The 27,703-nt window shown below is 44.7% G+C and overlaps 1 protein-coding gene across 2 annotated transcripts; it reads right to left on the minus strand.

Moving 5' to 3' along the window:
* Positions 1-7,533: 7,533 nt before the first annotated feature.
* Positions 7,534-27,331, minus strand: APOE (apolipoprotein E). Of its 2 annotated transcripts, none has more exons than XM_063942598.1 (4): positions 27,210-27,331; positions 26,785-26,838; positions 25,918-26,068; positions 7,534-8,976 (listed from the first exon to the last, which is right to left on the minus strand). In XM_063942598.1, the coding sequence occupies exons 2-4, from the start codon at positions 26,825-26,827 to the stop codon at positions 8,346-8,348; spliced, it is 825 nt and encodes a 274-aa protein (XP_063798668.1). In that variant the 5' UTR covers positions 26,828-26,838; positions 27,210-27,331; the 3' UTR covers positions 7,534-8,345. The 2 variants fall into 2 exon arrangements, with proteins under 2 accessions (XP_063798668.1, XP_063798669.1); XM_063942599.1 differs by having other exon boundaries at positions 27,233-27,328.
* Positions 27,332-27,703: the final 372 nt, after the last annotated feature.

A 27,703-nucleotide genomic window follows, 5' to 3' on the forward strand; every position in this document is an offset into this window, starting at 1 on the left:
AGAGGCAAGATGTCCACCTCATCATCATCCTCCGATATATCACCGTGTACATCCCCCTCCTCACAGATTATCAATTCGTCCCCACTGGAATCCACCATCTCAGCTCCCTGTGTACTTTGTGGAGGCAATTGCTGCTGGTCAATGTCTCCACGGAGGAATTGATTATAATTCATTTTAATGAACATCATCTTCTCCACATTTTCTGGATGTAACCTCGTACGCCGATTGCTGACAAGGTGAGCGGCGGCACTAAACACTCTTTCGGAGTACACACTTGTGGGAGGGCAACTTAGGTAGAATAAAGCCAGTTTGTGCAAGGGCCTCCAAATTGCCTCTTTTTCCTGCCAGTATAAGTACGGACTGTGTGACGTGCCTACTTGGATGCGGTCACTCATATAATCCTCCACCATTCTTTCAATGGTGAGAGAATCATATGCAGTGACAGTAGACGACATGTCCGTAATCGTTGTCAGGTCCTTCAGTCCGGACCAGATGTCAGCATCAGCAGTCGCTCCAGACTGCCCTGCATCACCGCCAGCGGGTGGGCTCGGAATTCTGAGCCTTTTCCTCGCACCCCCAGTTGCGGGAGAATGTGAAGGAGGAGATGTTGACAGGTCGCGTTCCGCTTGACTTGACAATTTTCTCACCAGCAGGTCTTTGAACCCCAGCAGACTTGTGTCTGCCGGAAAGAGAGATCCAAGGTAAGCTTTAAATCTAGGATCGAGCATGGTGGCCAAAATGTAGTGCTCTGATTTCAACAGATTGACCACCCGTGAATCCTTGTTAAGCGAATTAAGGGCTCCATCCACAAGTCCCACATGCCTAGCGGAATCGCTCTGTGTTAGCTCCTCCTTCAATGTCTCCAGCTTCTTCTGCAAAAGCCTGATGAGGGGAATGACCTGACTCAGGCTGGCAGTGTCTGAACTGACTTCACGTGTGGCAAGTTCAAAGGGCATCAGAACCTTGCACAATGTTGAAATCATTCTCCACTGCGCTTGAGACAGGTGCATTCCACCTCTTATATCGTGCTGAATTGTATAGGCTTGAATGGCCTTTTGCTGCTCCTCCAACCTCTGAAGCATATAGAGGGTTGAATTCCACCTCGTTACCACTTCTTGCTTCAGATGATGGCAGGGCAGGTTCAGTTGTTTTTGGTGGTGCTCCAGTCTTCTGTACGTGGTGCCTGTACGCCGAAAGTGTCCCGCAATTCTTCGGGCCACCGACAGCATCTCTTGCACACCCCTGTCGTTTTTTAAAAAATTCTGCACCACCAAATTCAAGGTATGTGCAAAACATGGGACGTGCTGGAATTTGCCCATATTTAATGCACACACAATATTGCTGGCGTTGTCCGATGCCACAAATCCACAGGAGAGTCCAATTGGGGTAAGCCATTCCGCGATGATCTTCCTCAGTTGCCGTAAGAGGTTTTCAGCTGTGTGCGTATTCTGGAAAGCGGTGATACAAAGCGTAGCCTGCCTAGGAAAGAGTTGGCGTTTGCGAGATGCTGCTACTGGTGCCGCCGCTGCTGTTCTTGCGGCGGGAGTCCATACATCTACCCAGTGGGCTGTCACAGTCATATAGTCCTGACCCTGCCCTGCTCCACTTGTCCACATGTCCGTGGTTAAGTGGACATTGGGTACAACTGCATTTTTTAGGACACTGGTGAGTCTTTTTCTGACGTCCGTGTACATTCTCGGTATCGCCTGCCTAGAGAAGTGGAACCTAGATGGTATTTGGTAACGGGGGCACACTACCTCAAGAAATTGTCTAGTTCCCTGTGAACTAACGGCGGATACCGGACGCACGTCTAACACCAACATAGTTGTCAAGGCCTCAGTTATCCGCTTTGCAGCAGGATGACTGCTGTGATATTTCATCTTCCTCGCAAAGGACTGTTGGACAGTCAATTGCTTACTGGAAGTAGTACAAGTGGGCTTACGACTTCCCCTCTGGGATGACGATCGACTCCCAGCAGCAACAACAGCAGCGCCAGCAGCAGTAGGCATTACACTCAAGGATGCATCGGAGGAATCCCAGGCAGGAGAGGACTCGTCAGAATTGCCAGTGACATGGCCTGCAGGACTATTGGCATTCCTGGGTAAGGAGGAAATTGACACTGAGGGAGTTGGTGGGGTGGTTTGCGTGAGCTTGGTTACAAGAGGAAGGGATTTACTGGTCAGTGGACTGCTTCCGCTGTCACCCAAAGTTTTTGAACTTGTCACTGACTTATTATGAATGCGCTGCAGGTGACGTATAAGGGAGGATGTTCCGAGGTGGTTAACATCCTTACCCCTACTTATTACAGCTTGACAAGGCAACACACGGCTTGACAAATATTGTCCGCATTTCTGTTGAAATACTTCCACACCGAAGAGCTGATTTTTTTGGTATTTTCACCAAGCATGTCAACGGCCCTATTCCTCCCACGGACAACAGGTGTCTCCCCGGGTGCCTGACTTAAACAAACCACCTCACCATCAGAATCCTCCTGGTCAATTTCCTCCCCAGCGCCAGCAACACCCATATCCTCCTCATCCTGGTGTACTTCAACACTGACATCTTCAATCTGACTATCAGGAACTGGACTGCGGGTGCTCCTTCCAGCACTTGCAGGGGGCGTGCAAATGGTGGAAGGCGCATGCTCTTCACGTCCAGTGTTGGGAAGGTCAGGCATCGCAACCGACACAATTGGACTCTCCTTGTGGATTTGGGATTTCGAAGAACGCACAGTTCTTTGCGGTGCTTTTGCCAGCTTGAGTCTTTTCATTTTCTAGCGAGAGGCTGAGTGCTTCCATCCTCATGTGAAGCTGAACCACTAGCCATGAACATAGGCCAGGGCCTCAGCCGTTTCTTGCCACTCCGTGTGGTAAATGGCATATTGGCAAGTTTACGCTTCTCCTCCGACAATTTTATTTTAGGTTTTGGAGTCCTTTTTTTACTGATATTTGGTGTTTTGGATTTTACATGCTCTGTACTATGACATTGGGCATCGGCCTTGGCAGACGACGTTGCTGGCATTTCATCGTCTCGGCCATGACTAGTGGCAGCAGCTTCAGCACGAGGTGGAAGTGGATCTTGATCTTTCCCTAATTTTGGAACCTCAACATTTTTGTTCTCCATATTTTAATAGGCACAACTAAAAGGCACCTCAGGTAAACAATGGAGATGGATGGATACTAGTATACTTATGGATGGACTGCCGAGTGCCGACACAGAGGTAGCTACAGCCGTGGACTACCGTACTGTGTCTGCTGCTAATATAGACTGGATGATAATGAGATGAAATCAATATATATGTATATATAATATCACTAGTACTGCAGCCGGACAGGTATATATTATATATTTATTATGTAATGACTGATGACGGACCTGCTGGACACTGTCAGCTCAGCAGCACCGCAGACTGCTACAGTAAGCTACTATAGTAGTATGTATAAAGAAGAAAGAAAAAAAAAACAACCACGGGTAGGTGGTATACAATTATGGATGGACTGCCGAGTGCCGACACAGAGGTAGCTACAGCCGTGGACTACCGTACTGTGTCTGCTGCTAATATAGACTGGATGATAATGAGATGAAATCAATATATATTGTGACAAGAACACTGGGATAGTGTTTGAGGGCAGGTATATTTGTCCCAGGTTCTTGTCTTACATGTTTTAGAAAATGTTAACTTCTAGGAAAAATGCTTTTTGTTTTGTCTGAACCTTTTCAGTTTGCTGTAAAAGCTGGGTAAAGGCTCTGAGAGAGAGATAAGGCGAGTTCTAGACATTGGGCCCAGTTCGGGTCTTTGGCCTCACAGAGGGCTAATCAGGGTTTCAGCTGTGTAAGAGTGATATAGTGCTTCTAACCTGATTAGTATGGGCAGACTGCCTGGGAAGGCTGCAGGATCTGTGTGTGAGAGACACGCTTTCTGATGCAAGTAAGCTATACAGTATGTACTGAAGAACTCTGTGTTTTGTTTAGTGACAGTTAGGAACATCTTATGTTTAGTTAGTGCCGGACAGGCAAGGTATTTTTATTTTGGGGTTTGTTTTATTTTCTGTTTCAATAAAACTGGCCGGGGTCAGTTGTACCAGAAACTGGACTTGTGTTGTTCCTCAGCTGCTGCGTGCTGCCATATTCCCCAGGAAAAGGCACCTTGCACCCCTACAGTGTTACAATATGTATATATAATATCACTAGTACTGCAGCCGGACAGGTATATATTATATATTTATTATGTAATGACTGATGACGGACCTGCTGGACACTGTCAGCTCAGCAGCACCGCAGACTGCTAAAGTAAGCTACTATAGTAGTATGTATAAAGAAGAAAGAAAAAAACAACAACCACGGGTAGGTGGTATACAATTATGGATGGACTGCCGAGTGCCGACACAGAGGTAGCTACAGCCGTGGACTACCGTACTGTGTCTGCTGCTAATATAGACTGGATGATAATGAGATGAAATCAATATATATGTATATATAATATCACTAGTACTGCAGCCGGACAGGTATATATTATATATTTATTATGTAATGACTGATGACGGACCTGCTGGACACTGTCAGCTCAGCAGCACCGCAGACTGCTACAGTAAGCTACTATAGTAGTATGTATAAAGAAGAAAGAAAAAAAAAACAACCACGGGTAGGTGGTATACAATTATGGATGGACTGCCGAGTGCCGACACAGAGGTAGCTACAGCCGTGGACTAACGTACTGTGTCTGCTGCTAATATAGACTGGATGATAATGAGATGAAATCAATATATATGTATATATAATATCACTAGTACTGCAGCCGGACAGGTATATATTATATATTTATTATGTAATGACTGATGACGGACCTGCTGGACACTGTCAGCTCAGCAGCACCGCAGACTGCTACAGTAAGCTACTATAGTAGTATGTATAAAGAAGAAAGAAAAAAAAAACAACCACGGGTAGGTGGTATACAATTATGGATGGACTGCCGAGTGCCGACACAGAGGTAGCTACAGCCGTGGACTAACGTACTGTGTCTGCTGCTAATATAGACTGGATGATAATGAGATGAAATCAATATATATGTATATATAATATCACTAGTACTGCAGCCGGACAGGTATATATTATATATTTATTATGTAATGACTGATGACGGACCTGCTGGACACTGTCAGCTCAGCAGCACCGCAGACTGCTACAGTAAGCTACTATAGTAGTATGTATAAAGAAGAAAGAAAAAAAAAACAACCACAGGTAGGTGGTATACAATTATGGATGGACTGCCGAGTGCCGACACAGAGGTAGCTACAGCCGTGGACTAACGTACTGTGTCTGCTGCTAATATAGACTGGATGATAATGAGATGAAATCAATATATATGTATATATAATATCACTAGTACTGCAGCCGGACAGGTATATATTATATATTTATTATGTAATGACTGATGACGGACCTGCTGGACACTGTCAGCTCAGCAGCACCGCAGACTGCTACAGTAAGCTACTATAGTAGTATGTATAAAGAAGAAAGAAAAAAAAAACAACCACGGGTAGGTGGTATACAATTATGGATGGACTGCCGAGTGCCGACACAGAGGTAGCTACAGCCGTGGACTAACGTACTGTGTCTGCTGCTAATATAGACTGGATGATAATGAGATGAAATCAATATATATGTATATATAATATCACTAGTACTGCAGCCGGACAGGTATATATTATATATTTATTATGTAATGACTGATGACGGACCTGCTGGACACTGTCAGCTCAGCAGCACCGCAGACTGCTACAGTAAGCTACTATAGTAGTATGTATAAAGAAGGAAAAAAAAAAAACAACCACGGGTAGGTGGTATACAATTATGGATGGACTGCCGAGTGCCGACACAGAGGTAGCTACAGCTGTGGACTACCGTACTGTGTCTGCTGCTAATATAGACTGGATGATAATGAGATGAAATCAATATATATGTATATATAATATCACTAGTACTGCAGCCGGACAGGTATATATTATATATTTATTATGTAATGACTGATGACGGACCTGCTGGACACTGTCAGCTCAGCAGCACCGCAGACTGCTACAGTAAGCTACTATAGTAGTATGTATAAAGAAGGAAAAAAAAAAAAAAAAAACACGGGTAGGTGCTAGGTGGTATACAATATTATATATATATTATATACAATTATATATATATATATATATATATATATATTAAACTCAAACTGGTGGTGATTATTAAACTGGTGGTCAGGTCACTGGTCACACTATCAGCAACTTGCAAGTAGTACTCCTGAGTCCTAAGCAGACAATCACAATATATATTATACTGGTGGTCAGTGTGGTCACAAACAATGGCAGTGTGGCTGGCACTCTGGCAGCAAAAGTGTGCACTGTACGTTATATGTACTCCTGAGTCCTGAGTCCTGCTCTCAGACTCTAACTGCTCCCCACTGTCAGTGTCTCCCCCACAAGTCAGATAATACAGTCCCACTATCTCTCTCTATCACTTCAGCAAGTACTAGTAGTAGTAGTACTCCTCCTAATGCTCCCCAAAATTACTACTGTGTCTCTCTCTGTCTCACTCTCTTCTCGAATCTCTATAAACGGAGAGGACGCCAGCCACGTCCTCTCCCTATGAATCTCAATGCACGTGTGAAAAATGGCGGCGACGCGCGGCTCCTTATATAGAATCCGAGTCTCGCGATAGAATCCGAGCCTCGCGAGAATCCGACAGCGTGATGATGACGTTCGGGCGCGCTCGGGTTAACCGAGCAAGGCGGGAAGATCCGAGTCGCTCGGACCCGTGTAAAAAAACCTGAAGTTCGGGCGGGTTCGGATTCCGAGGAACCGAACCCGCTCATCTCTAGTAAAAAGGGGGACTGTCTGCTGTAATGTGTCAAAAGGGGGACGCTGTCTGCTGTAATGTATAAAAGGGGCTCTACCTGGTGTAGTAGCGCTACTGTGCAGCGTAATTTGAATAATGTAGACTACTGTGCACCGTAGTATGAATTGCTATTATTTTGTGACCACGCCCCTTCCCCATGAAGCCACGCCCCTCTAAATTTTTCGCGCGCCTACGGCGCGCACTGCCCCTGTCTTACATGGGGGGGGCGCCACTGTCGTTTCTTGCACACAGCACTAAAATGCCTAGTTACAGCACTGAATATTAACTGGGCCACTGTAATAATGCGGCACAATATGACTGGGGAGCACTATATACCATAATGTGAATTGGGGGTACTGTGCGGCATAATGTGTACTGGCAGCTCTGAAATGTGACAATAGGGTGAACTTAAGCACTACTACAATTCATAAAAGAAACTAGGGCACTACTATGGGGCATAACATTAAATAAGGCTCAACTATGGCTCAGAAAATTAACTAGGGCACTATTATCGGGCATAAAAATAACATCTGCAGCAGAGAATTGTCTCTCTGGAAGCATTGAGATGGGGGCCCCTTCAAAATTTTGCTATGGGGCCCACAAAGTTCTGGCTACGCCCCTGGTGCCAATAATTAGAACTTCTGTACACAACAAAACTATCAGCCGTTCCCTTTATTTAAAATATATTGATTGTAGTTGACAAAAATATATATTTTGCACAGCTGACAGGCAGTCTATGAGTTCCATATAAACAAACCTGAGGATAATACACGGACAGTCATTACAAAAACACATAAGACAATATAAAGAGACATAGCTGGAAAATGACACAGTAGAAGAAATACTTGCTGGATATGGTAAAGTTCCGTGCACAGCCAGTGCTGTACTAATAAGGAGGATATACTGTGAAACAGCAGATAGAAACAGGCTGCATTGTTACTTTGCAATACATCAGAAGGGCCATAAGTATTGCTGAAGGCACTATATAGAGAACAAAGTGTTGATGCCATTACTTCAGCTGTTTGTGCAATTTATTACTTCTTCTTTGCCCCCCAGGTGACTGGATGGAACTGCAGATGTTCACTTGGGTGTCAAAACACTGATAATCAGTGTTTGGTCTTGTGATAACTATACTGTTCCCCTGGCCTCTCGAAAATAGCAGGTTTTCATTGATTTAGAGCTTAGTAGGAGACTGGAATACTTGTCCCATTCCTTTAGCTACAAAGGACTCTAGACTTCTGTCCACGTAGGCCTGACCCTACTGCAAATCATCAATGTAAATGCTCTGCTTCTCCAAGGCATGATTTAAAATGAAGATGAAGCGGCTGCTCGTAAATGTTATGTTCTATCGATATAACTTTACTTGGATTGCAAGCTCTTGTTCTTAGATTGGCAGCTATTCACAGAACTGTTACACTGGACAAGTTAGGAGTGGGGCGCTATATACAGGAAAACTGACAAACCTTTTATGCTTTCTTAAGCTGCAGGCTCTTTGCAAGATTTTGAAGCTGGTTACGCAGGTTGTCAATGGGGGGGTTGAACCACTTGCGCATCTGCTCTGATAACTTATCTATGCTACTCTTTGCATCAGCAGCCATCTTTTTAACCTTGGTTTGGACATCTTTGGATACGGAGGAGAATCTATCCCTGAGTTGTTTCCCTTGTTCATCCATAGCGTCTTTCAGAGATTGGAGCCGTTCCTGTCCCTTTTTCTTTAGATTGGTCACATAGGGCTCAATTGTTTTACGGATATTTTCCACCTTTTCTTGAGTGTTCTTGCCGAGTTCTTCACCATACTGGTTGAGCTTGCTCTTGAGGTCTTCGCTGTCCTTGGCAAGACGTTTCTTCAACTTCTTCATGTACATGCTGACTTTTCCCTGGACATCCTCAATGTTCTGATCAAACATGGAACGCAGGTCTCCTGAGTATTGGATGGCTCTGGACTTTGTGTCCTCCATGTCTTCCTTTAGCTTATCAGCCAGAGCAGAAATCTCATCAGTGAAACGTTGTTGGGCATCTTGAGCCATAGGTCCAACTTTACTCTTTAGGTCATCTGCGTAATTACTTAATTCCTGCATTGTTTCTTTGATAAGTCCACTAAAAAACATAATGACATAGAGATATTAATAAGGAACTTAAAGGTACATGTTTAAAAAATTAACAACAAAATAGTGTCTCCTATATGTATATGACCTCAAATTTTATCAAGGTGTAGAAACTTTTACATCTCTAAATGTGAATAATGTTTATTTAGTTTTGTATTTCTGTTTTTTTTTTTACATTTATTGGTGCATTAAAATCAACTTGCAATGCAATATCTAGGGGTATTTATCAAAGGTTGGAGAGAGATAAAGTATAGAGAGACAGTACTAACCAATTAACTCCTGTCATTTTATAGTTTGTGTATGAAAAATGTCAGCTAGGAGTTGATTGGTTGGTATTTTTTATCTCTTTCCAAGCTTTGATAAATACCACCATTAGTATTGTTCTACTTAATGATGAGTTTGAATTTCTCAGTGCTATGTTAGTATTCAAAAATGTATTAAAAAATGAAAACAAAATAATACGCAAATACCTGTCCTTTTTTATGTTTGCTATGGTCTCATAGTACTCTTAGGCTCAATGCTTGGAAGTGATATATAAAGCCAGCTGTATCTAGATCATACATCTGGAAATGTATTTTATTGTCAAACAATATTGATAAAATAACAATTATTTGAATTTTAAAGTGTGTGTGTTGTTTGCGTGCGTGCGTGCGTGCAAACAGTATCTACTCTCGTTGAGTTTGTGTTACCGCCTCTTCCAACCATTAGATTTGCATTATTCCACAGTAAGAGAGTCACCGTTGCTTTTGCTATTCATATGAGTTTAGCAAGTTCTCAATTCACATCAAGTTGTTTTTTTTTTAGAGGTATCACTTAGTTCTCAAGTGGAGAAAAGGGTTTCGCTAGCTGTTACAGCTCTTTTTTTTTCCCCTTCAATTTTCTGTATTAAATTGTGAAATATTTTTCAACAAAAACAGGAGCATGAATGAAAAACAAACAGGTGAGGTTTATCATTCTTAATACAAAATAAAGATAGTCGGTGGGATGCCACCCTATATCAGACTTTTTTTTTTTAAAGGGGCTATCACTTTACAAGGCTTAGGGACTCCATTACATCCCACCGAATGACTTTATTGAGGCCTGGGGAGAAACACAATAATTTCGGATCCTGTGGTGCCTTCTCACCAGGTGAGGTGAAGTATTACTGTTGCAGGTGCCACAGGGAAAAAATTAAAAGTCCTTCTTATAGGCCCTACACACTGGCCGATTTTTTGAAAGATATGAACGATCTCGTTCATAAATGAACGAGAACTCGTTCATATCTTTCAGTGTGGAGGCTCCAGCGATGAACGATGCGCGGTCCCGCGCTCGTTCATCGCTGGTCCCCCGTCGGCTGTGCATGCAGGCCAATATGGACGATCTCGTCCATATTTGCCTGCAGTTCTATGGAGCCGCGTGACGGGGGGAGTGAAGAAACTTCACTCCCCCCGTCACTGTCCCCCCGCCGCCGGGTCACTCGTCGGCCGTATCCGCCGTCGGGCAGCTCAGCGGCGGGTCGGCCAGTGTGTAGGGCCCCTTAGTTTGATAAGTTGATTCTACTGCCTGTTTGTTTTCTCCAGATAAGGTGTAGCCCCGCTTTGCCAAATAAGAAAGGCCGCCAATAAGTAATCAAAGTTGCACGTTCCTTATGTTCCTGATATAGGGATTCCATATGGTTTGGAGTCTGTTTAATGGGTTTGACTTTGAATTACTGTAAGTTTGTTTGTCCCCAAAAAATTTAATTATTATCATTCAACCAATGAGAGGGCAGATTTGTTTTTTCAGTAAACTAGAATAATCCCTCCTGCTGTATAGTCGTGTGAGTAACCCAGCATGCAACTGCTCTTGCCGTTTTTTTTTCCTGATTTGATTGGATAAATGAAAGTGAAAAGGGTTTCAATCAGCAGGGGAAAAAAGGATACTCCTCAGTAAATCAGTACTACATGCTAACAAGAGGATTGTCACCAAAATGATGATGCAAATATCTGCTAACACATGAATCAATGAATAAATAGGATGAGGCTGGGCACAAAAGTGCTGATTGGGATTACAGTGGCAGGTGGCTCTCAGGTGAAATATCTGACTGAAACCTCATAAGCAGCCATGAGATGTCCATGAGCCACACACAGGTATACACATGTCATGTCCTGACTGATGCCGGCTGTATAACATTCCATATGAATCTAGTTTCTGCAAGTGAAGTGCTGACTCTGATAAATATATTGCTATCTTCCTGCAGGCAGACGCAGTCATCTCTCTCTCTCTCTCTCTCGTTCTCTCTCTCACTCTCTCTTTCTCTCTCGCTCTCGTTCTCTCTCTCTCGGAAGACAGTCAGTGATAAGTGGAGAGTGATAAACTACCAGCCAACCAGCTCCTAACTGACATTTTTTAAACACAGCCTGTAACAAGGCAGTTAGGAGCTGATTGGCTGGTACTTTATCTCTCTCCACTTTATCACTTTCAAGGCTTAATACATATTCCCCTCTGTGATCTCAGACAAAACAAAACGTGCTTTGGGGGTGATGTATCAGGTATTGGAGAGCAATAAAGTACCAACCAATCGGCTCCTGTCATTTTTCAAAAACAGTCTGTAAAATAATTGGTTGGTACTTTATCTCTCTTGCTTGATACATCTCCCCGTTGGGATGGCAGCGCTGTTTTACATGTATATCAATTAGATTATTGAAGTGGTAGGTCCATTTTAAACCTTTTTATTAGTATCTCCTCTTTGTCCCGGGTTTTGGCAGGCATGTCGGACACTCTCAATCATTGCTTATTGGTCTCTATAGGTTAAAGGACCGGTCGAGCACATGGGTGCTTTGACGATGAAAGAGCCAGGACAGGTGACAGTTGTACATGCTCCACTCTCCCACCTCCTCAACCAATATTTGATTCAATAAAACACCCATATGATAATGTCCACAAATCTATAGAGATCAGGGCTCCCTATATGAGACTCTGTCCCATTCTCCAGTGATTAACCAGAATGGAAAGGAGGCAGAAACTAAAATCTGGTGTGTGCACCTAACCATTTTTTTTATCCTATACTGCCAACTGTATCATATTTGTAATATATTTTATTGACGTGTCAGGCTTTGCAGGGGGAGATGTATCAAACCTTGGAGATTATGGGATTGATGTGTCATCGCTTGGTCGCGAGTGATAAAATTGAGAGAGAAAAAGTACCAGCCAACCAGCTCCTTACTGCCATTTTTAAAACAGAGCATGTGACATGGCAGTTAGGAGCTGATTGGCTGGTACTTTTTCTCTCCTCATTTTATCACTCTACAAAACGCATTTAGCCCAAAGTGTTGGAAGCTAAAGTACCAACCCAGGGCTGCCATAAGAAATTGTGGGGCCGACAAAATAGACAGGGCCCGCCCACTAATAAAAATAAGACTCTGCCACACCCCTCCACCACTATGTGATGCCACACATGACGTTACATGTAGGTGGAGCATTGCGGACCAGCAGGAACGATTCACAGATCTGATGCGCAGGGAAGGCTTGTTTTAAGTCCTCCCTGCACATCAGCCCACTGTTGTTGCACTACCTGTGCAGCTCTCCAGGTATTGCCGGTAAGAGCCACAGGGGCAGGCCCCCCTCTCTATAAGGGCCTGGGACTCGCAGTCCCCCCCCACCCCCATGGCTGCCCTGTACTGACCAATAAACTCCTAACTGTCATTTTTTAAACACATCCTGTAACATGACAGCTAGAAGCTGATTGGCTGGTTCTGTACCTCTCTCCACTCTATTTCTCTCCAAGGTTTGACACATCTCTCCCACTTCTCCCCCATAGTATTAAATCAAGTTATTTTTCAAATCATGTTGTAGTTTTAAAAAAGAGAACAACTCACATCTTCTTAATCAGTACTGTAGTAATAATAATAAAGAGAACTAATTTGATAGAAGAATTATTCTTATAAAACGTTCTGGCGTAATCTGGTGAAAAAAAACAAGTGTCTATTAAAGTTGTTCTTGTCTGCTTACAGTATGACCTGATTACTGAACCCATCATGTATCTGGCTAGTAATATGTAACTAATCCATGTTCTCGTTCTCCTCACTTCTCCATTCGCTACAATAGGACTTGTCATTCAGACACCATTACTGGTGTTCCACTTTCTTGACACAATGGAGCTGCAAATACTTATTATATTGTGAAAAGATAGGTCTGTTTCTTTTCATCCATAAGGCAGAAGTAAAAATATTAGCAATGTTTGTCAATACTCTTACTAACAATTAGGAGGGTTTGATAACATAAGATCACATTGACATGCATAACCCAGTCCTGAAGCCGCGCTTCCACCCCCCTGCCTCATGCCGTGAACATCACAGCTTTGCTTGCATACTGACATCAGGCTAACTCCAGCTTGCCTGCACCTCATGTCATCTGTCTGTCGCCCCTCCCCACTAGATTGTTAGCTCTTCAGAGCAGGGCCCTCTTTCCTCTTCTTATCTAAGCCCTCGTCTCGACACATTTCACCTGCAGCTCTCCCCTACTCAAAGACCATCTTTACCCTGCTAGTAAAGGCTCATCTCCATCTATGGCCACCATCCTCTAGTACAGGTTGAGTATCCCATATCCAAATATTCCGAAATACGGAATATTCCGAAATACGGACTTTTTTGAGTGAGAGTGAGATAGTGAAACCTTTGTTTTCTGATGGCTCAATGTACACAAACTTTGTTTAATACACAAAGTTATTAAACATATTGTATTAAATGACCTTCAGGCTGTGTGTATAAGGTGTATATGAAACATAAATGAATTGTGTGAATGTACACACACTTTGTTTAATGCACAAAGTTACAAAAAATATTGGCTAAAATGACCTTCAGGCGAGGTGTATAAGGTGTATATGTAACGTAAATGCATTCTGTGCTTAGATTTAGGTCCCATCACCATGATATCTCATTATGGTATGCAATTATTCCAAAATACGGAAAATCCCATATCCAAAATACCTCTGGTCCCAAGCATTTTGGATAAGGGAGACTCAACCTGTAGTAAGATGATCACTCCCTCACTACTTACATCTTAGCTGTATTATGTCTTGAGAATGTGTGGCGCTCTATGTTACCTGTACTCTATTTCTGTTATTTATTTACTGTAATGCTATGTTTTGTCTCCCTGTACTGTCCTTTGTACGGCGCTGCGAAACACATGTGGCGCCTTATAAATAAAATGTAATAATAATAATAATTGACTGTAAGGTTCTGAGCAATCCACAATGGTCAGTGTATATTTTCAGTATCTGGGTATATAAATTGTAGTCCTGAAAGGTACAATACTGGACAATTTTTTTATCTAAAGGGCATTAAAGCCCTATTGGGTCGTCAGTCCACTTTATGGTAAATAATGATTGGTTTAGTGGCAGTTCTTATAGGGTCTAACTTGGTGATGGTCCAAATGAGCAGTGGGGTGCCAGCAGAAGACATTTTGGCCCTTATTCCACAGTAGACTTGCTGGGAGTCCCAAAATGGTAAGCAAAGGTCCGGGCAGTACTACAGGAGCTCCTAGGATTAAAGCCCACTGAGCAGAGTGTTGTCAACTGATGAGTTTCACTGCTAATTTGAGATAAAACTGCAAATTACTAGCAAAACGCGTCAAGTGACAACACTCTGGTCAGTGGGAATTAATCCCATTTGCATTGCTCAGAGTGTGCCTAGAAATGCCATATGAAGGCAGAAATCATGTCCCATTGAAGTGTAGAATGTGCCCTAAAGATCGCTAGCACTGAGCTGGTGCACAATTCCTTTTGTGGAGTGAAAATGTTCATGTTTGCCAGTCACAGCAAGGAAGTCCGTATAACAGGGCCCTTTCCTCCATTTTGAAGGGAATGCCCTCAGTCCACCCAACTCCTCCAATCAGCCCATGCCAACGCCTTCTCCTTTGCAAATACCACCAGCATGATTGGTAAACCCATACATTCTGGCACTTGTGTAAATCGTGGCGCATGGCAATGCCAACACCAATTTAGCACAGTGCCTATGTTGCTTTGTGCTTCGTAATTGGCCCCTCTGTTTAATCTAATAAATATTAAGTACAGTGCGATACTGATGGTCTATGCTGATGACAGGTAGCCAGGGCCGGCTCTAGCACTAGGCTAGAACCAATTTACCAAGGTATAGGGTGTTCTAGGTGCTACTTAGGTGTGTTTTTACCTGGCTGCTGTTAGATGGGACAGGATATAGAAGATGAAATTAAATGTAGTTAAAGGATAACCAAGGAATGAATAAATGAAGGTGTTTTTTAAAGTATAAAACAGCCACACAAAAGTGCAAGGCCAGTGTACGTTACCATGGTTGCAAGACTAAGGGGTCTATTTACTAAGCCTTGGATGGAGATAAAATCGACGGAGATAAAGTACCAGCCAATCGGCTCCTAACTGCCATGCCACAGGCTGTGTTTGAAAAATGAAAGTTAGGAGCTGATTGGCTGGTACTTTATCACCGTCCACATTATCTCCACCCAAGGCTTAGTAAATACTGACCCCTAAAGCAATATACTGCAATCCAACATTCTATTTCAAATCTAGTCTTGTCATCTAATACGGGTGTAGTATGGTATGCCGGCGGACGGGCTCCCGGCGACCAGCATACCGGTGCCGGTATCCCGACCGCCGGCATACCGATAGTGTGGCGAGCGCAAATGAGCCCCTTGCGCGCTCGCCACGCTGCGGGAACGGTGGCGCGCTATGCGCGCCACGATATTTTATTCTCCCTCCAGGGGGGTCGTGGACCCCCACGAGGGAGAATAAGTGTCGTATGCCTGCTGTCGTATGCTTTGCGCCGATATACTGTGCGCCGGGATCCCGACTGCCGGCATACTGAAGACCACCCTCTGATACATGAGGAGTTGTGATTGGAGTTTGAACTGGATTTGTACTTAATTTTGGATTACTCTCAAGCACTGAACCTCGTGCATGCTACTACGCCACCCTCCTGCAACTTCCCCTGCTAATTCTACCCATTATTGCATAACATTGTGTAATATTATTATTATTATTACTACTATCACTGCAATCTGCCCCCACCCATTTTGCAGTATGTCACCTTTGTTATTAATCTGTTGTTAACATGAGCTTCTACCTGCAATATGCTGAATGCTACCCATATCTCTCCATACTACACCATCATAGGGGATCATTCCGAGTTGATCGCACTAAGCTACTTTTTGCAGCCCGTGCGATCATCTAGACGCCGCCTATGGGGAGGGATTTTTTGCATAGCAAGGCTGCGAACGCTAGTACAGCCTTGCTATGCAAAAAAAGATTTGCACAAAAGAAGAACAGGGTCAGACTTACTTACCCTGTGCGACGGATCCAGCGACGAAGGTCCCGGAATTGACGTGAGACATCGGCCCTTCAAACGTCTGGACACTCCTGCGTCGCCTCACCACGCCTTGAAAACGGTCAGTTGATGCCCCGGAACGCCTCCCGCCTATCAGTCTTCTTGCAATCGCTGCTGCGATCACTTCTTCCGCTAGGGGCGTCACTGCCCAGTAACGTCAGGCGTACGCAATGCATCCGCCGCGCATGCGCAATTTTGACCCGTTCGCACCGCTGCGACAAACTGCAGCGTGCATACGGGTCAGAGTGAACCCTATAGTCCCCTGCCCCTTTATTTACCATCTATCCCTGTCCCCTTCTGGGTGCTTCCATGTTTCCTAATTTGGGGTTTTGTTTTTTGATATGTAGTTTTTATTTCCTCTGTTCTTTGATTCCTCACTTCAACAAATTTCTCATCCTGCCCACTGCAACATTCAGTTACATATATATATATACTTCAAATGGCTGCCTTACCTGGTACTTTTGTGGGCAGGATGAGCAACTCCTGGAACTATTTAAACACCTGATATCTTGTTATTTTTACATTTGTATGTCTTATTTTCATGCATTGCTTATCTCGCACACTGTAATATAAGTAGGCCTGGTACGCACGGCTATATGTTGAACAAGGCATGGATCTGATTATTTTGTAAGGCTAGTGTCATATCATTCAGGCATTGCCTATTCTGTGACAGATAACAATTATAAAGATATATAATTATAAAATCAGGTGCAAGACTGATCTTTTGGTCACCTTTAGGGATTATTATAGTATAGCAGCTCCCATATGAGTATTCTGTAGTACTCAAAATCAAGATAAACTATATATGATATAAAGTATCACTACATAGGTTACACTGGGCAGAATAGGCAATCACAAGGGAGTGCTTATATAATTGCTAACTAGCATACCAATCATATGGTCCACAGAATAGATGCAGTTCAAATAGTGCTCCACTGGAGTACAACCAGCAAATAGTCTTGGTCATAGTTGGCAATCACGTGCTGTAGTGTGGCATATTATCAGCAGTGTTTAATATTGTTTTTATATTGAAAGCATTTTATTCATATCTATTGCTAAATTTATGCTATTTAATAAATTGTCTGTGACAAATATATTTTTATATAAGCGCTCCCTTGTGATTGCCTATTCTGCCCAGTGTAACCTATGTGAGGCCAAGATGGCTGCCTCACCTGGTACCTTCAGCAGGAAGGAAGGATAATCCTTAGCACTGATGCCCCAAAATGGCTGCCTCACCTTATGTGCATGTTTTCTGTATATTATGCAAATCTAAATGTCTTTAGTATGGTCATGATTTCTACAAAGTGCTTTGAGTACTTTTGTAGAAAAGCGCTATATAAAATTATTATTATTATTAATAAGAATTTACTTACCGATAATTCTATTTCTCGTAGTCCGTAGTGGATGCTGGGGACTCCGTAAGGACCATGGGGGGGGTAGCGGCTCCGCAGGAGACTGGGCACAAATAGAAAGCTTTAGTACTACCTGGTGTGCACTGGCTCCTCCCCCTATGACCCTCCTCCAAGCCTCAGTTAGGATACTGTGCCCGGACGAGCGTACACAATAAGGAAGGATTTTGAATCCCGGGTAAGACTCATACCAGCCACACCAATCACACCGAATAACTTGTGATCTAAACCCAGTTAACAGCATGATAACAGAGGAGCCTCTAGAAAAGATGGCTCACTACAGCAATAACCCGATTTTTTGGTAACAATAACTATGTACCAGTATTGCAGACAATCCGCACTTGGGATGGGCGCCCAGCATCCACTACGGACTACGAGAAATAGAATTATCGGTAAGTAAATTCTTATTTTCTCTGACGTCCTAGTGAATGCTGGGGACTCCGTAAGGACCATGGGGATTATACCAAAGCTCCCAAACGGGCGGGAGAGTGCGGATGACTCTGCAGCACCAATTGAGAGAACTCCAGGTCCTCCTCAGCCAGGGTATCAAATTTGTAGAATTTTACAAACGTATTTGCTCCTGACCAAGTAGCTGCTCGGCAAAGTTGTAAAGCCGAGACCCCTCGGGCAGCCGCCCAAGATGAGCCCACCTCCCTTGTGGAGTGGGCATTTACAGATTTTTGGCTGTGGCAGGCCTGCCACAGAATGTGCAAGCTGAATTGTACTACAAATCCAACGAGCAATAGTCTGCTTAGAAGCAGGAGCACCCAGCTTGTTGGGTGCATACAGGATAAACAGCGAGTCAGATTTTCTGACTCCAGCCGTCCTGGAAACATAAATTTTCAGGGCCCTGACAACGTCTAGCAACTTGGAGTCCTCCAAGTCCCTAGTAGCCGCAGGCACCACCATAGGTTGGTTCAGGTGAAACGCTGAAACCACCTTAGGGAGAAACTGAGGACGAGTCCTCAATTCCGCCCTGTCCGAATGGAAAATCAGATAAGGGCTTTTACAGGATAAAGCCGCCAATTCTGACCCGCGCCTGGCCAAGGCCAGGGCCAACAGCATGACCACCTTCCATGTGAGATATTTTAACTCCACAGATTTAAGTGGTTCAACCCAATGTGACTTTTGGAACCCAAAAACTACATTGAGATCCCAAGGTGCCACTGGAGGCACAAAAAGGAGGCTGTATATACAGTACCCCTTTTACAAACGTCTGAACTTCAGGGACTGAAGCTAGTTCTTTTTGGAAGAAAATTGACAGGGCCGAAATTTGAACCTTAATGGACCCCAATTTCAGGCCCATAGACACTCCTGTTTGCAGGAAATGTAGGAATCGACCCAGTTGAAATTCCTCCGTCGGGCCTTACTGGCCTCGCACCACGCAACATATTTTCGCCAAATGCGGTGATAATGTTTTGCGGTTACATCCTTCCTGGCTTTGATCAGGATAAGGATGACTTCATCCGGAATGCCTTTTTCCTTCAGGATCCGGCGTTCAACCGCCATGCCGTCAAACGCAGCCGCGGTAAGTCTTGGAACAGACAGGGTCCTTGCTGGAGCAGGTCCCTTCTTAGAGGTAGAGGCCACGGATCCTCCGTGAGCATCTCTTGAAGTTCCGGTTACCAAGTCCTTCTTGGCCAATCCGGAGCCACGAATATAGTGCTTACTCCTCTCCATCTTATAATTCTCAGTACCTTGTGTATGAGAGGCAGAGGATGGAACACATACACTGACCGGTACACCCACGGTGTTACCAGAGCGTCTGCTGAGGAAGTCTGCTTCCCAGTTGTCCATTCCCGGAATGAACACTGCTGACAGTGCTATCACATGATTTTCCGCCCAGCGAAGAATCCTTGCAGCTTCTGCCATTGCCCTCCTGCTTCTTGTGCCACCCTGTCTGTTTACGTGGGTGACTGCCGTGATGTTGTCCGACTGGATCAACACCGGCTGACCTTGAAGCAGAGGTCTTGCTAAGCTTAGAGCATTGTAAATGGCCCTTAGCTTCAGGATATTTATGTGAAGTGATGTCTCCAGGCTTGACCATAAGCCCTGGAAATTCCTTCCCTGTGTGACTGCTCCCCAGCCTCGCAGGCTGGCATCCGTGGTCACCAGGACCCAGTCCTGAATGCCGAATCTGCGGCCCTCTAGAAGATGAGCACTCTGCAACCACCACAGGAGGGACACCCTTGTCCTTGGTGACAGGGTTATCCGCTGATGCATCTGAAGATGCGACCCGGACCATTTGTCCAGCAGGTCCCACTGGAAAGTTCTTGAGTGGAATCTGCCGAATGGGATTGCTTCGTAGGAAGCCACCATTTTTCCCAGAACCCTTGTGCATTGACGCACTGAGACTTGGCTCGGTTTTAGGAGGTTCCTGACTAGTTCGGATAACTCCCTGGCTTTCTCCTCCGGGAGAAACACCTTTTTCTGGACTGTGTCCAGGATCATCCCTAGGAACAGAAAACGAGTCGTCGGAACCAGCTGCGATTTTGGAATATTGAGAATCCAACCGTGCTGCCGCAACACTACCTGAGATAGTGCTACACCGACCTCCAACTGTTCTCTGGATCTTACCCTTATCAGGAGATCGTCCAAGTAAGGGATAACTAAAACTCCCTTCCTTCGAAGGAGTATCATCATTTCGGCCGTTACCTTGGTAAAGACCCGGGGTGCCGTGGACCATCCAAACGGCAGCGTCTGAAACTGATAGTGACAGTTCTGTACCACAAACCTGAGGTACCCTTGGTGAGAAGGGTAAATTGGGACATGAAGGTAAGCATCCTTGATGTCCCGAGACATCATGTAGTCCCCTTCTTCCAGGTTCGCAATCACTGCTCTGAGTGACTCCATCTTGAATTTGAACCTCCGTATGTAAGTGTTCAAAGATTTTAGATTTAGAATCGGTCTCACCGAGCCGTCCGGCTTCGGTACCACAACAGTGTGGAATAATACCCCGTTCCCTGTTGCAGGAGGGGTACCTTGATTATCACCTGCTGGGAATACAGCTTGTGAATGGCTTCCAAAACTGCCTCCCAGTCAGAGGGAGACGTCGGTAAAGCCGACTTTAGGAAAACGGCGAGGGGGAGACGTCTCGAATTCCAATTTGTACCCCTGAGATATCACCTGAAGGATCCAGGGGTCTACTTGCGAGTGAGCCCACTGCGCGCTGAAATTCATTGAGACGGGCCCCCACCGTGCTTGAGTCTGCTTGTAAAGCCCCAGCGTCATGCTGAGGGTTTGGCAGAGGCGGGAGAGGGCTTCTGTTCCTGGGAACTGGCTGATTTCTGCAGCCTTTTTCCTCTCCCTCTGTCACGGGCAGAAATGAGGAACCTTTTGCCCGCTTGCCCTTCTGGGAACGAAAGGACTGCGCCTGATAATACGGCGTCTTCTTATGTTGAGAGGCGACCTGGGGTACAAACGTGGATTTCCCAGCTGTTGCCGTGGCCACCAGGTCTGAAAGACCGACCCCAAATAACTCCTCCCCTTTTTAAGGCAATACTTCCAAATGCCGTTTGGAATCCGCATCACCTGACCACTGTCGTGTCCATAACCCTCTTCTGGCAGAAATGGACAACGCACTTACACTTGATGCCAGTCGGCAAATATTCCGCTGTGCATCACGCATATATAGAAATGCATCTTTTAAATGCTCTATAGGCAATAATATACTGTCCCTATCTAGGGTATCAATATTTTCAGTCAGGGAATCCGACCACGCCAACCCAGCACTGCACATCCTGGCTGAGGCGATTGCTGGTCGCAGTATAACACCAGTATGTGTGTAAATACATTTTAGGATACCCTCCTGCTTTCTATCAGCAGGATCCTTAAGGGCGGCCATCTCAGGAGAGGATAGAGCCCTTGGGGGTAATTCCAAGTTGATCGCAGCAGGATTTTTGATAGCAATTGGGCAAAACCATGTGCACTGCAGGGGAGGCAGATATAACATGTGCAGAAAGAGTTAGATTTGGGTGGGTTATTTTATTTCTGTGCAGGGTAAATACTGGCTGCTTTATTTTTACACTGCAAATTAGATTGCAGATTGAACACACCACACCCAAATCTAACTCTCTCTGCACATGTTATATCTGCCTCCCCTGCAGTGCACATGGTTTTGCCCAATTGCTAACAAAAATCCTGCTGCGATCAACTTGGAATTACCCCCCTTGTTCTTACAAGTGTGTGAGCGCTTTACCCACCCTAGGGGGTGTTTCCCAACGCACCCTAACCTCTGGCGGGAAAGGATATAATGCCAATAACATTTTAGAACTTATCAGTTGTTATCGGGGGAAACCCACGCATCATCACACCTCATTTAATTTCTCAGATTCAGGAAAACTACAGGCAGTTTTTCCTCACCGAACATAATACCCCTTTTTGGTGGTACTCGTATTATCAGAAATGTGTAAAACATTTTTCATTGCCTCAATCATGTAACGTGTGGCCCTACTGGAAGTCACATTTGTCTCTTCACCGTCGACACTGGAGTCAGTATCCGTGTCGGCGTCTGTATCTGCCATCTGAGGTAACGGGCGCTTTAGAGCCCCTGACGGCCTATGAGACGTCTGGACAGGCACAAGCTGAGTAGCCGGCTGTCTCATGTCAACCACTGTCTTTTATACAGAGCTGACACGGTCACGTAATTCCTTCCAACAGTTCATCCACTCAGGTGTCGACCCCCTAGGGGGTGACATCACTATTACAGGCAATTTTCTCCGTCTCCACATCATTTTCCTCCTCATACATGTCGACACAAACGTACCGACACACAGCACACACACAGGGAATGCTCTGATAGAGGACAGGACCCCACTAGCCCTTTGGGGAGACAGAGGGAGAGTTTGCCAGCACACACCAGAGCGCTATATATATACAGGGATAACCTTATATAAGTGTTTTTCCCCTTATAGCTGCTGTATTTTTAATACTGCGCCTAATTAGTGCCCCCCTCTCTTTTTTAACCCTTTCTGTAGTGTAGTGACTGCAGGGGAGAGCCAGGGAGCTTCCCTCCAACGGAGCTGTGAGGGAAAATGGCGCCAGTGTGCTGAGGAGATAGGCTCCGCCCCCTTCTCGGCGGCCTTATCTCCCGTTTTTCTGTGTATTCTGGCAGGGGTTAAAATTCATCCATATAGCCCAGGAGCTATATGTGATGTATTTTTAGCCAGCCAAGGTGTTTTTATTGCTGCTCAGGGCGCCCCCCCCTAGCGCCCTGCACCCTCAGTGACCGGAGTGTGAAGTGTGCTGAGAAGCAATGGCGCACAGCTGCAGTGCTGTGCGCTACCTTGTGGAAGACAGGATGTCTTCTGCCGCCGATTTGCCGGACTCTTCTTGCTTCTGGCTCTGTAAGGGGGCCGGCGGCGCGGCTCCGGGACCGAGCTCCAAGACTGAGCCTGTGAGCTGTCCCTCTGGAGCTAATGGTGTCCAGTAGCCAAGAAGCCCAATCCACTCTGCATGCAGGTGAGTTCGCTTCTTCTCCCCTTAGTCCCTCGATGCAGTGAGCCTGTTGCCAGCAGGTCTCACTGAAAATAAAAAACCTAAACTAAAACTTTCACTAAGAAGCTCAGGAGAGCCCCTAGTGTGCACCCTTCTCGTTCGGGCACAAAAATCTAACTGAGGCTTGGAGGAGGGTCATAGGGGGAGGAGCCAGTGCACACCAGGTAGTACTAAAGCTTTCTATTTGTGCCCAGTCTCCTGCGGAGCCGCTACCCCCCCCCCCCCCATGGTCCTTATGGAGTCCCCAGCATCCACTAGGACGTCAGAGAAATTATTATTATTATTATTATTATTAATATTATAATGTTGATGATGTTGATGATGATGATTATCAGCAAACTAAGGCAGTTGTTTCACCGGGTTACTGTTGGTGATAATTTGGTATTCAAATTATTAGGAGCAGTTCCAGGTACATGTAAAAGCGTATAGCGGACAGCTGTTACAAGAGCTGTCAAGAACAATCACACTGCACATACTTTATTACTTATCCACAGGCTACTGTCACACATATACATGTAATCCTGGGAATGTGCGCAGGTCCTGTCCTGTCCACTCATTCCTTTATCACATTCATCGCAGTGTTCAGTCAGCAAATTGAGTGCAATGAAAGCTAAATAGCACTGGTGACTTGAATTCATTTTACAGAGGATGAAAATTGACTTTTTTTTTCTACTGACCTTTAATGGTGGCTTTTAATCAACATCATTTTATTTTTACTTAAGCAACTGGATTAGAAATAGAAGCAGTAGTTTTACTTCACTGCAAACCAGCTACAGACATTCAAGAAATATCTTAAACTAATTCAGATGTTTTTGTTTTATTAAGAGGCATATTTATCACAATCTGCATTTTTATGCGGTCGTGAAGTGATAATTTCAACTAAGTTCACATTACGAAAATGATTATTTTCACAAGAATGTAAGCAATGCACGTGGCAGGGTGTACTAAGATAGGAGTGGGCCCATGTCCAGCCGCCTCTCTATTATTGGTGTTCACTAATAGACTCTTCCCTATTGCATATCCGCAAAATGCCAGGAAAATGCCATTGCGCCATTTTCACTGTGACTTTGCAGTGCTACCAATGCAGGACACTGGAGAGGTAAATATTGAACACATGAGTGCAGCGTGTACGGTGGGCACTGCACACGCTGCACCCATTATAGCTGCGCAACGGGGAAGGTGCCAGGGCAGAGCTAGTGAGAAAGTTCTGTCTTGGCTTACAGCTGAAATTAGATTGCTAACTACCGCTATCACATTGTTTCCCGGGTTTGGCTCTGGGAAGCAGAATGCCCATCTGGAGCACAAATGGGTCCAAAGGATCCCTCTCTGGTAAAAAAACACAATACAGTAGCTTGAAGGATACTATGGGGTGTATTCAATAAAAGTCGGATCCATTCCGACATGCATTTGTCGGAATGGATCTGACAACCCCTTTTCAATGGCCGGCCAAATCCGACTGTCGGATTTGGTTGTACCCGGGGTGCTGTTATGCCGCTGCTGTCAGCTGCTGGGTGCGCTGACAGCGGCGGTGGGGAGAGCAGACAACGGCGGCTGGTGGGGGTAGGTGACGGCGGCGGGCGGCAGATGACGGCGGCGGGAGCCGGACTGTGGCGGGCAGTGTGGGGAGCTGGATGGCGGCAGGGGGAGCTGCCAGCGCCTGAGGAGAGTGATGTCTGTGGCGGGGGGAGGCGCTGCATGGAGAGAGGTGCCTGGCTGGGGGACGGCCAGGCAAGGAACCTCTCATCCCCGTAGCCTGCCACAGCGCTCCCCGTCTCCTCACTTCAATCCGACTTGTTTTCAAGTCGGATTGAGTTTGTCGGAAAGGGGACCAAAACCTGTTGGATTTGACCGCATTTCCGCCAGAAGCACGCGGATCAGCGGCTAGAAAGCATTTTTTGAATAGGTCAGAACCCCTTCCAACCAAAATCTGTTGGAAGCTGCCGTCTTTCCAACAAGACGGCAGCTTCCAACAGTTATTGAATATACCCCTATGAGCTAATGCCATCTGAAGATAGCATTAGCTGCTGGTAACACACGCTTGGTAAATATCACAATTTAGCAGCCCCACAGAGACCTCTGACGGGCTGCTTTTAAGATTGAAAATGCAGGAACCACAGCCCATAACTCCAGTTTCTGCAGCAGAACCCTCTCCATACACCCTAAGGAGGCTCTAGTTTTTGGGATAACAGTTATTTTGGGGAAATTCACGGGAATTTGCTTTAATAAACATGCACCATAATGATGAATGATGTGCAAAATATGTTACTATGTACAGTATGTGTCATGGGGCAGGAGAAGCAGATCTATATAGGTGTTAGTACAGAAAGGTTAATGGTTTGTACAAGTTAATAGGTCAGTGTCTTTGGGGTATTGCTAGGGACTGCATACAGCTACTGCCTTCAGCACCAAAATTTGGTCCACCATCTTATATACAGATGTAGCCATGTTCATCTTTGCTGCGATGCAGCATGCTGAAACACGGCTTGCTGCATGGCATGCCAAACAGTGACTATTTGCAGCCAGTGATCCCCTGGTACGCCACGCAGCATGCCGTGATACAACATGCCGCATTGCAGTAAGATGAGCATGGCTACATCTGTACCTGATGTCAAGCAGGACGTTTTGAAAGTACAATTATGCAGAAGAACCTCTGAACATTTCGCATATTCCACCTGTCTCTGTGCCTTCACTTACTCAAGTTCTTTGCCAAGCTCAGAGTCTCTCATCTTTGATGTGGCATCATCTGCCGCCTCCTCCACTTTGTTGAGTGTCTGCCAGAAACTATCCAGGGCAGACTCCCATTTTGTCTTAGGTGCATCTTTGAAGAATGACCGAGCCTGGGCCCCTGTTGGAGAAGATCAGTAAGCAACCTTAGATGATTACAGTAACACTATGGTGCACTGACATGAGTGGCGTGACGCTAATAAGCACAATCGTATCACAGATGTAAATAATTCTACGTTCTACAAGTATTTCCTTTACAGTCAAGAGCGGGGTCTCCATATCAGGGGCCACAAACATGCAGGTAAAAAAAAATAGATATACATACAATAGATAGACGGAGAGAGAGAGCGCTGAGTTACGATAGATAGATAGATAGATAGATAGATAGATAGATAGATAGATAGATAGATAGATAGATAGAGTGCGTTACATACAATAGATAAATAGATAGATAGATAGATAGATAGATAGATAGATAGATAGAGTTACATACAATAGATAGATAGATAGATAGATAGATAGATAGATAGATAGATAGATAGATAGATAGATAGAGTGAGTTACATACAATCGAGAGATAGATAGATAGATAGATAGATAGATAGATAGATAGATAGATAGATAGATAGATAGATAGATATCTTGAATCAGATTATGTTATGGCATATTAATTTACCAAAATTACAGAAAGCTCCAAATCACAGCACACGTGTCCTATTATCACCTGGATGTCATGTCCCACCATTACAGAAAATGTTTAAAGAACCCCCAAATGTACCCTTAAATTTCACAGTAAGTACCCCTGGTGAACAAGTACCCCATTGTTAAAAAGTTTACCTGCCAGGAGCCCAATCGTCAGCAGAAGAACAGTCAACTTCATGGTTTATGATCCTAATAAAGAAAGAATTGTTAATGAAGATGAACAGAAGACTGACCCAACATCCTGACATCCTGATTTCCAGAGGGCAACCACACAAATACTGCATACAATGGGACAACATGTCCAAACTCGTGGCCAGTATCACCTCCTCCCAAGTTCAGCAAAGTCCTTTCTTCTTCTAGTGTGTGTCTGTCTATCTATCTATCTATCTATCTATCTATCTATCTATCTATCTATCTATTTATCTATCTATCTATCTATCTATCTATCTATCTATCTATCTATCTATCTATCTATCTCTTATATATGACTTCCTATACACTTATTCTATAAGTGTTCCTTCCATAGTCCCCTCTCTCCATCCTCTATCCATCTCCCTCACCTTGTCAGAGGTAATAGTCTCACCTCCGCCCCGTCTCTTTATATAAGCTGCAGGCAGTGAGAAGCGAGGGTTGCACTATTGCACCTTGAGGCTAGAGGCAGACACATGATCGGCATAAGGTTGGAGGGGGCGAAGTCTAATGAGCAATTTATTCTCTCTTCAGACTTAACCCTGGGATTGCTGAGAAGAGAAGGGTCAGGGAGTGATAAATACATGCCAGACAGAGCCATGCCTTATCACTATTAGTCATGATCAGCAGGCATGCAGCTGCCTCACTTCTTGTATGGTGATACCCATGCCCCATAACTTCCCTAAGAAGCAAACATTGACTAGTTTCACATTCTAATCAATGTGAAGTAGATAAGAAGCAACATTTCTGCAGCCAAGTATTATATGTGTATAAATGTCATCTCCTCAGCTCTGATCTTAACACTTTTTTTTTTTTTTTCCAAATATATTGGGCCTTATGTAGATGCACCATACAGTGGAGAGTG

This window comes from Pseudophryne corroboree, chromosome 10 (assembly GCF_028390025.1).
Source record: "Pseudophryne corroboree isolate aPseCor3 chromosome 10, aPseCor3.hap2, whole genome shotgun sequence".
Lineage (NCBI taxonomy): Eukaryota > Metazoa > Chordata > Amphibia > Anura > Myobatrachidae > Pseudophryne > Pseudophryne corroboree.

Excerpts from the sequence above, each read along its gene's own strand:
- APOE (XM_063942598.1), bottom strand. The coding sequence starts at position 26,827 with ATGAAGTTGACTGTTCTTCTGCTGACGATTGGGCTCCTGGCAG. Across the intron at positions 26,069-26,784 it reads GACGATTGGGCTCCTGGCAG|GGGCCCAGGCTCGGTCATTC; the intron begins GTAAACTTTTTA and ends CTTCTCCAACAG. Across the intron at positions 8,977-25,917 it reads GAGCTTGGCAAAGAACTTGA|TGGACTTATCAAAGAAACAA; the intron begins GTAAGTGAAGGC and ends TATGTTTTTTAG.